The sequence below is a fragment of the Meles meles genome, chromosome 1 (assembly GCF_922984935.1).
Source record: "Meles meles chromosome 1, mMelMel3.1 paternal haplotype, whole genome shotgun sequence".
NCBI lineage: Eukaryota > Metazoa > Chordata > Mammalia > Carnivora > Mustelidae > Meles > Meles meles.
The window spans coordinates 183,926,029-183,936,025 of record NC_060066.1 but is presented as its reverse complement, the minus strand read 5'-3'; the positions used below and the strand labels follow the sequence as shown (position 1 = coordinate 183,936,025).

Here is a 9,997-nt window from a genome sequence, read left to right as displayed (position 1 = left end):
CTAGTGCGGCTGCGCGGGGCCCGGAATTCGGGCAGGGCTCCAGCGCCGCGGGCAGCGGAGCGTGCGCGAGTGCGGGCGCGCCCGGGGACTGATGGCGGAAGCGGACCTGGTCGCCGAGTTTCCCAAACCTGCGAATGCTGCGCGCTATGCCGAGGTTATGGGTCGCTTCGTCGCCAGGCTGGGCGCGCAGGGCCGGCGAGTGGTGTTGATCACGTCCGGCGGCACCAAAGTTCCCCTGGAAGCCCGGCCAGTGCGCTTCCTGGACAACTTCAGCAGCGGGCGGCGCGGCGCTATCTCGGCCGAGGCCTTTCTGGCCGCGGGTTACGGGGTCCTGTTTCTCTACCGCGCTCGTTCCGCCTTCCCCTTTGCCCACCGCTTCCCGCCCCAGACCTGGCTGTCGGCGCTGCGGCCCTGCGGCGCAGCCCCTTCGGGCTTGCTGAGCCTGGAGGCCGAGGAGAATGCACTTCCGGGCTTCGCGGTGGCTCTGCGGAGCTACCAAGAGGCTGCGGCTGCCGGCACCTTCCTGGCCGTGGAGTTCACCACTTTGGCGGACTATTTGCATCTGCTGCAGGCTGCGGCCCAGGCGCTCAATCCGCTGGGTGCGTGCGTTTAGGAGTTCAGGGTTTCCTGCAGGCAGAGCCTTTTTCTCCAGACACTTTCCCCCCAGACACTTTAGGCCTCACCTTTTCATTACCCGCAGTCTAACAGCCGGGGAGCCTGAGTTGAAAGGAGCTGATCCCATATCCCACTCCGATTTATTACACCCTGTGCTTCTCTCTGCAGGCTCTTCTGCGATGTTTTACCTGGCTGCGGCCGTGTCAGATTTCTATGTTCCTGTCTCAGAAATGCCTGAACACAAGATCCAGTCATCTAGGGGCCCACTGCAGGTGATGGGCGCTTCTCTTCCAGAGATCTGATCCCCTATAATCAGTCTTGGGTTAATTTCCTCTTGATCTGGAGATGGCCTTTCTGCATTCCATATGTGATAGGCCTTAGGGATGCAGAGATGAATAAGACACCGCCCTCCCTCAAGAACCTCACAATCTAGTGAGGGAGCTGGAACAGACATAATTACAGTACAGAGTGATAAATGCTCTAGTAGAGGTACGTACAAAGTGAAGTCAGAGCATGGGGTGAGTGAATCTTGGGAAAGTCAAGGAAGGCTTCTTGGAGGAGATGACATAAACTGGGTTTTAAAAAGATGTACTGAGAGTATAGCAGACAAAGTAGGGAAGGTCATTCCAGAAAGAGTACAAATTGGAGTTTGGAAATGAACAGTGTGCTGTGAACTGAAATTGTTCAATAAGGCTAGGGAGCAGGGAGAGCCGGCCCAAGGTGGGCGGGCAGACAGAAGAGAGCTTATTTCGTAGAAGATTTTGTGTTCCTTCTTAAGTAGCTTGGACTTCATCCAGCGGAGCTAAGGAAAACAAGTAGGAGAATGAGATAAACTTTTTTGTTTGAAAAGAATATCTGGCATCAGTGTGAAAGGTGAATTAGAGAGTGGTGGGTGCAGGTTAGGTGATATTTGCTGTAGTTTAAGGAAAGGGTATGGAGTGGCTAGTGGTGTGGTTGAGATCTTGAGGTGATCTGGCATCCCGGTACCTGAGACAATTCTTAGTTATTTATGTTCAAGCAGAATTTAAATAGGAGAAACTACCTGTGAGACACTTGCTGACTTTGTAGGATACTTCATTTGTTCATTTCTGCAACAGATATTTATTCAGTGCCTACTATATGCCAAGTACTGTAGTAGGACCTGGAGATAAAGCAGTGTTAAGAAACATACTGTGCCCTTAGTTGCATACACTCTTCAGAGACCGTAAATATGTCAAATGCATACTATGTTAGGTAGTAAAAAATGATAAGCAGAAAAATTAAGTGGGGAATGGGAATATAATCTCTCTCACTGCTTGCTAACTTTCTGAAATCCTGATATTATCAGAGTAATTTCACACTTCGAAAATTTTGGGAGCTTTAGTTTATCCTGTATTTTTTTTTAAAGATATATTTATTTATTTATTTGACAGAGATATCACAAGTAGGCAGAGAGGCAGGCAGAGAGAGAGGGGGAAGCAGGCTCCCCACTGAGATCCCAATGGTGGGGGGGGGGGGACGGATCCCAGGACCCTGAGATCATGACCCGAGCTGAAAACAGGGTTAACCCACTGAGCCACCCAGGTGCCCCTCTCCTGTATATTAGTTCTTTCTTGAAAGTACACAAACCAACTCAGCATTCTTAGACGGCATCAAGAGTGGTATAGTAGGAATTTTGATCAAGTGAAAATAAAATCGGTTCTGTTTTTTCAGTGCTAAGATATGTTATGAGTGACAGTTTTTAAATGGAATCCAGTAGCCATTCTACTGGTACAAGGAATGTTTTAGGCTAAGAGATTTTAAAACCCAGCATTAAACTTCTGCCAAAGTTATATTTGCATTATGGATTTGTGTGAATCGATTGTTTGAGTCTTTGGTTTAAAATAAGGGGAATAAGAAAATATAATGCTGTTTTTCAGAGCTCTGTTAATGGTGGTAAGGGTAGTAGGGCAAGGTTAATTTGTAAGACATGATTTGTCTCAGAATTTGTATGAAGCCTTGGAATTAGGTATCCTTATTACAGAAGATTATCCTTAGCTTACAGAGCCAAGGTTTCTAAGCTAAGCATTTAATGCTCTGAAAAGTTTGACAATAAAATATCCCACTTAAATTTGACATTGCCAGAAATCTGAGTCCCTGCTTCCTTAGTTTCCCATAAGAATGACCTGGTAGAAACTGACCTTTGTTTGCTTATTAAGCTTTTCTTTTTCCAATACAGATAACAATGAAGATGGTGCCAAAAATGCTTTCTCCTTTGGTTAAAGACTGGGCTCCCAAAGCATTTATAATTTCCTTTAAGTTGGAGACTGACCCTTCCATCGTAATTGATCGTGCACGGAATGCTTTGGAAGTTTATCGACATCAAGTGGTGGTGGCCAATAGCCTTGAGTCACGACAGTCCTCTGTGGTTATTTTAACGAAAGACTCCGAAACCAAGATATTACTATCAGAGGAAGAAGTAGAAAAAGGCATAGACATAGAAGAGAAGATAGTGAGTGATCTTCAGTTTCGACACACAGCTTTTATACATGACAACTGAAGTTAAAAGCCTTTGTAGGATCAAAAATTGTTCAGTGGGAAAAAATTGTTCAGTGGATCAGGGCTTTTATTCTAAGTGGTGAAAACAAGTCCTTTGCTTTCATGAAGGCAAAATATGAAGGGAAAGAAACAGTGAGTTGTATGCAGGTGAATGTAGTTTGGTATTTGTCTATTAAAGTTCATTTCATACACAATAAAAATGAAAACAAAAGCAAGCCAATTATGACCAAACCACCTGACACACTTATCTGATTATCACCTGGATTTTGAAAATGAACATGAGCTGTTCATCACCTTTAGAAAAAGAGCTTATTGGGAATTATATTCCCCAGCGTATACATGTGAGGCCTGAATATCAACCTTCTTCATACTATGAGAAGGATTATGGATGCATGAATGGCCATGCCTTAAAGATCAAGTATTTCTTGATGCCTACTATGTGGTAGGCCCTGAGGATTATGAGGATTAAAACAATGAATAAATATGTCTGTCTGGGAAATGGGTGTATGAAAAATAAAGTGCAATAAAGCATGTGCCCAAAAGCCAACATGATGGAAATGATGTTTTTTGGGAATTTATTGAAGGGGAGTACAAGAGAAGCATACATCCCTTAAGATGGGTTGCCTTTAGAATGATGAGCTTCCGATTACATTCAGTTTTTGATCCTTTTCCTAGGTTGACTCTCTGAGCTAATAGTTTACCTTTCAAATATTTTATAATTGTGCTTAATGGAAACTTGGCTTCTACCTGGGTCAAGGAAGGGGTCTATTTGTGATTTCTGCCCTGAGAGAAGCTTTACTATATGGTAAGGAGTAGAGGCATTGGAGCCATCTCAGCCAAGTTGGGCCTTTCGAGCTGTATCACCTGTTAGTTTCGTAAGCTCAGACTCATGACTTAATCTCAAGTTACTCATTTATGAAATAGAGATAATAAGCCTCTCTGCTGAATAGTGCCTTTTGTTGTGAGGCTTAAGTAAAACAGTGACGATAAAGCATTAGTCATCTGGTGTCTGGCATGTAAATTTTTTACCTGCACATAAATTTTTCTCAGCAAGGCAGTGTTCTGATGGTGCCTTGCTTGATCCCTGAATTCTTGAGTTTTCAAAGCTTCTGTTACTGCCCTGGGCTTTGGGTTGGGAGTGCACGAGAAATGTGGCTCAGAAAAATCCCCTAAATGATCTGTAGGATGGTCCAGAGTGCATGTTGAGAAACTACCATTAATAAATAGGTAGAAGCGGGAAATACACTTCATGTATTTGATTTAAAATGCAATTAGCCGTATTTCATGGATTTGGGAAGAGTAACCATGTGATGGCAGGGTGCAATAAATTGCAGTTGAAAAGATTTGAGCAGAGGTGCAAAGATGCATTGAAATATGTCACTAAGGGGCACCTGGGTGGCTCAGTGGGTTAAAGCCTCTGCCTTCAGCTCAGGTCACGATCCCAGGGTCATGGGATCGAGCCCCACATCGGGCTCTCTGCTCAGCAGGGAGCCTGCTTCCCTTCCTCTCTCTCTGTCTGCCTCTCTGCTTACTTGTGATCTCTGTCTGCCAAGTAAATAAATAAAAAAAAATCTTTAAAAAAAAAAAAGATGTCACTAAATCAAGAAATGTGACTTACAAGCAGAGGGGAAATAACTGCAGCAATCAGCACTGTTCTGGAAGCAGCAGTCCCATGGAACAGAAATTTTAACTTAAGGTCCAATTAGCAAAATCTCAAAGACAACAGGCTCTGTCAGAGTGGCTTCGGTACTGAAGGGATAAGAAGTGAAGGACTGATTTTCTTCCTTACATCTATAGCTTCATGTGGATGATGACTGTCATCATGTTTGAATGTCCAATGAGGGTAAATGGAGTGAAAACTAGAAGTGATGTTGGTTTCTACCATCTATTACTTCCCTTGGGAACCATTTCCTCTCCTGTATTGTTAGGGTTAAACAAACACCTTTTTCCTACATGGAATTATTTAAAGTGTTTTCCAATTCAGTTTAATTTCCATTTGGAGCACTTAAACAGTATTACACATGTTAAAATTCCAGCAGGTTTTTTGTTTATTCGTTTTAAACAGCAAATACGAGTGTGCAGAGAAAGAAAGAATGAAGAGGAATGCGAGTCAATGAGAGCAAATGAGAAAGCACTTGATCTGGATTGGAGGACCAAGAATTGTTTCCCTGAGGAAGTGACACTTGATCTGATAAGTAGGAGTTAAGTGGACTGGAAGTGGTGGGCATTTTAGATCAGAGAAAACTCACTTGTAAGGTGGAAATGGTTGAAGTACTTCCATAAAGTAAGGGGTGAGATCTGTCCAGATAACTGGCAAAGCTTTGGAAAGGGTCCTATGTGGAACTAGAATAAGACTGAAATGCGGGTACCGCGTTAAGATATCAGCAAAGCAAGGCCCCCCCCCCAAAATGGGTCAAATCAAGCTTTGGTGAACTAACAGAATCCTGCAGTTAAGAGCATTTAAATGAACATGTTATATACCAAGCATCTCTTAAGTTGTTAACTTGAAATTTTATTTTGCACAACATAGGTGGAGGACCGGTTCACTTAAACTGAATTTTCAGTGCTTAGGACTTCTTAGGGGCAATTCTAGTCAAATCCGATTTCTTCATTTTTGTAATAATCCAGCCAGATCCGGAAAATGTTTTGTCTTAGGCGCCCCAGGTAGTGACAGATCTAGGCTTAAAATTTACAACTCCTGCCCCTCTCCCTTTTAAGAATGAAGTTACTTCTAGAGAAATAGAACCAAAGTTATTAAGCCGAGTGCCCACTTAAGGCCTGGCGGGAAGCTATTTGAGAGTTGTAAATGCCCGGGACAAAACGTAACTTCGAAGTAGGAAAAGCGCTCCCCTGTTGTTACCATGGTTACTGTAAAGCCAATGGAATGAGGCGTACTTTCGTTTCTGTCTAAAGCCCCGCCCCGCGACCCGACGGCCAATGGTGTGCACCATCTCCACAGGAAGAGCATCCCCTGAGCCAATGGTGCGCGTCGTTTCTATAGTTCCCGCCGGAAGGACGCCTCGGCGTCTCTGCGGCAATCGCGGTTGCTATGACGCCCGGTTCTGGGTAAGCACCTGCCGCTGGCCGCTGAGCAGCTGTGGAGCCCAGTGAGCCGTGGGACCCTCGCGGCACTCTACGAAAAACAGTTTCCGGCCTGGTTCCTGAAGTTCCCGCGGTTCTGCCTCAGCCCCGAGGAGGAAAGCGCCTTTTCTGCGTTCTTTTTCCGCATTCCGGGTCTCTCCCGCTTCTCTCGCTAGTGTGACCCGAAACCGGAGAAGAGCCTCTCCTGGCTCTGCCTTTATAGTGGAGGGCTGGAGTGATTCTGCTTGAAGAAAGGACCCAGCCGCCACAGGCCTTTAGAATTAGGCGGTCTGTCCTATTTAGAGAGGGCTTGGAACCTGTCGATTAAGTGGGCGCCCCTTTTCTCACTGCCCCGGCGAAGACTCAGCCCTGCACAGACCACTGCGCCTGGTGGGCCTGGCCGGTGCCCAGTCCTCCGAGCTACGGCTTCCCCTGGTCGTAGGCTTGTGAACAAAGAACTGCCGTTTTCTGCTTGTTCGCCCTATGTTCATCATGCAGAACCTTAAATGCCGATGAAGCTCTGGAGAGGCCTTTTGTATCTTCAGCTTCCGACGTCATCAAGTCAGTTACCTTCTGCCTTTCGAGCTACGATCTCATCCGCTTTTCTCATCCCCCTCAGCACCGGTTTTCTCATCCTGCTCATTCCACAGCCATTTTCACCCTTTCTTGTCCACGCTGCACATCACTGAATGTCCATTCGTCTCCACCACCTCTGCCATCTGTAGACCACCTCCCTCTGATTTCCTGGTACAATGCTTTGGGTAGCTAAGTATTCCACATTCTTCAGCTCTGGAATCCTTTGGAAGATTTTCTTTGTTTCTCTGCACTGTGGCAAGCTTCCTGTCTTGGTTAAACTAACTAACATGGAGAAGCGCACTTTGGTAAATACAGTGAATTCCTGCAAGCCTAGTGTGTTTTGAAACTGAGGGGGAAAAGATCAAAATGCATTTTTAGGCCCATCCCAGGCTTATATAAAGAAAGATTGTTCCTTGCTCAACTGAATACTCTGTTAGATTTACATGATGTATTTATACGTGTGAAAAGATCATTCAGAATGATCATGCAACCCGGAGTTCAACTTTAAGCCCATATGAATGTAGTGCCTTGATACCATCAAATTTTCTGGAGAGGAGATGCTTAAAATAGTTCTTGTGCCTTCTCTTCATGTCAGTTTCTTTTCTTTTCTTTTTTTTTAAGATTTATTTATTCACTTTAGAGAGAGTAGACGTATGTGTAGGGGAGGGGATGGAGGGAGTGGGAGAAACAATGACACTCACTGAACCGGAGGATGGGGATCCCCCAGGACCCTGAAATCAAGACTTAGACTAAATCAAGAGTTGGCTGCCCAACCCACTGAGCCACCCAGGGGCCCGTTCATGTCAGTTTCTTAATGGGAAAACATTCTTTATGACCTGAGCCAAGAAACAGAAAGAATGAGGAGAAGCGATTGGAAATAAATATTTTTGGCAAGGGAGCAGGCTTAATAGTCCTAAAAAGACTGGAACATAGAACCTTAAAAAACAGAATGAGATCCATTTAGAGTCAGTGCAGTGTTCTTTTGGTTGAAAAACTTTAATTTGTCTTAAAGTTTGTGTTCCTTGTTGAGTCTTACTGTTTCTTTTTCAGTTTTCAGGTTTAAGTGTAAACTTATTTTGAAGATATGTACTTTTAGCGGGTACTTTGGGGGCTAGAATGATTTGGATATTTTTATTTTCTCAGGCCAATTACAGCACTGTTTGTGATATCTCATACTTACAGCCAGGTCAAGTTTCCAAATACTGAGAAATTCAGCTTTCTTTTCTATAATGGATTGGAGAAGAAAAAAAAGTTCTAGGGATGCCTGGATGGCGCAGTCAGTTGGGCGTCTGACTCTTGATTTTGGCTGAGGTCATGATCTCAGGGTGGTGAGATCAAGCTCCAAGATCAGTGTGGTATCTGCTTGAGATTCTCTCTCTCCCTCTGCCCCTCCCAATGCTCACACTCTAAATAAATAAATAAAATCAATTCTTTAAAAAAGAAGAGAAAAAGTTCTGAAACTTTATCCATTTTTCACATTTAATGAATAAATTCTAACTTTTGAAAAGCACAGTGTTAGATGCTATATTTTAAGGATCTTACCTTTCCCCTTCCAGTATGTATTTACTGAATAAACATCATTAGGGCAGCACTGAAAAGTAACTTTTTTTAAGAACTTTCCTCTCACCCTAGGATAGTGGCTCTAAACCCAGGGGGCGATCTTGTTCCCCATGAGACATTTGGCAAAGGCTGGAGATACTTCCGGTTGTTACAGCTGGGGATATGTTACTGGCATCTGCTTGGCAGAGTACATCCTGCTATGCACAGAACATCTCCCAACAACAAGAATGATCCAGCCCAAAATGTCAGTGACACCGAGGCTAAGAAACCCTGTCCCAATATATCAAGTTCATTTTCTTTTCTGGGTCAGCCCTTGCTCATGAGTGTACATTTTTACATAGCTGTAATGCTAATGTACATTTTTGCCGTTCTTTTCCCCTTTATTTTATATTTTAAGCATTTAAATATTGCTACATTGCTTTCAGTTTTTTGAAAAGTATTTTTTGAATTGAGAAGGAAAAAAGTGTGTATAACATGTATCATATTTAAGACCCCTATAATTTTAAAATTATATTTGTGTAGAAGGGAGAAAGACGGTTAAGGTGAACAGCCTGTCTGGGTATATCAGTTTTTGTGGCCATGCTATTCACTTTTGTTCCTTAATGTCACTGTAAGACCGTGAGATCCAAAACTTATCCTTTCCTCAGACCAGAAGATGTGCCGTAGCACGAGATATGGTCCTGGCTCCTTCATTGTACTTTGAGGGCACCTGTAAGGGAAATAAGAACAAGAAACAATGACTCTGTGCCCATTCTCCTTACCCTCTTTCCATTTAAAATTCTTTGTCTCTGTCTTAGTTTGTTTTGACAGCTTTACCAACTCATTCTTTACATCTGGAAGTTGGGGTGGGGGGCAAAAACTTTCTAAGATAGTTAATGAGCATTTATTCAGTATATAGTCTGGAGAGAATAGTTTGTGTGTGTGCTTTGTTATGTGGGTTATTTTATGTGCAGTTTAGATGTTAGAGCATTTACAATTCAAATAATGGATTTTTTTTTAAAGATTTTATTTGAGAGAGAGCGAGTGAGCATGAGTCGGGGGGAGAGGAAGAGGGAGAAGCTGACTCCCTGCTCAGCGAGGAAATCGTCGGAGACTCAAAGATTGCTTCTCTCATAGTAGTATATTATCTGTGGCAGTTTGCTTCTACCCCATGTATCCAGGATGGCTGCTCAAGCTTCAGCAATCTTATGTGTATTCCAGCCAGTAGAATGGAGGAAGTAGTGAGGAAGAGTGATCCCGTTCCATTCAGGGCACTTCCTAGAGGTGGCGCACAATTCCATTTACAACCCCATTGGTCAGAACTTAGGTCACATGGCTGTATCTTCCAGTAAGGCAGGCGGCTGTATGATCATTCAAGAAACCAGTTATCTTATGCTGCGGGAAAAGGGAAGAATAAATATTGGGGGACGACTGGCAGTCTTTTCCGCGAGCACTTGTGTTTGTTCTCATTTCAGTGTGTTTCTGTTTCTTCCCATTTTTTCTTTTTCTAGATAGAGCTGGAGCTTAGCAAAGATGGATTATTATTTAACCCTAACAACCCCATGAGGTAGGCATTGTTATTAATCCATTTTATTCGGGGGTAGATAAAAGTTTAAAGAAGTTAGGTGACTTGCTTAGTCACAGAGCTATAAAGTGGCAGAGCCAGGGT

General features: G+C 43.6%; 1 protein-coding gene across 2 annotated transcripts; it reads left to right on the top strand.

Moving 5' to 3' along the window:
• The first annotated feature begins 3 nt into the window (after positions 1-3).
• PPCS (phosphopantothenoylcysteine synthetase) lies at positions 4-3,690 on the top strand. 2 transcript variants are annotated; one of them, XM_046019712.1, is made up of 3 exons: positions 4-599; positions 784-887; positions 2,813-3,690. In XM_046019712.1, the coding sequence occupies exons 1-3, from the start codon at positions 92-94 to the stop codon at positions 3,131-3,133; spliced, it is 933 nt and encodes a 310-aa protein (XP_045875668.1). In that variant the 5' UTR covers positions 4-91; the 3' UTR covers positions 3,134-3,690. The 2 variants fall into 2 exon arrangements, with proteins under 2 accessions (XP_045875668.1, XP_045875678.1); XM_046019722.1 differs by having other exon boundaries at positions 23-154.
• The last annotated feature ends 6,307 nt before the right edge of the window (positions 3,691-9,997 follow it).

Bases quoted from the DNA above. Each gene is read 5' to 3' on its own strand.
- PPCS (XM_046019712.1), top strand. From the start codon at position 92: ATGGCGGAAGCGGACCTGGTCGCCGAGTTTCCCAAACCTGCGAATGCT. The intron at 600-783 runs GTGCGTGCGTTT...TTCTCTCTGCAG, and splicing joins CCAGGCGCTCAATCCGCTGG to GCTCTTCTGCGATGTTTTAC. The intron at 888-2,812 runs GTGATGGGCGCT...TTTCCAATACAG, and splicing joins CATCTAGGGGCCCACTGCAG to ATAACAATGAAGATGGTGCC.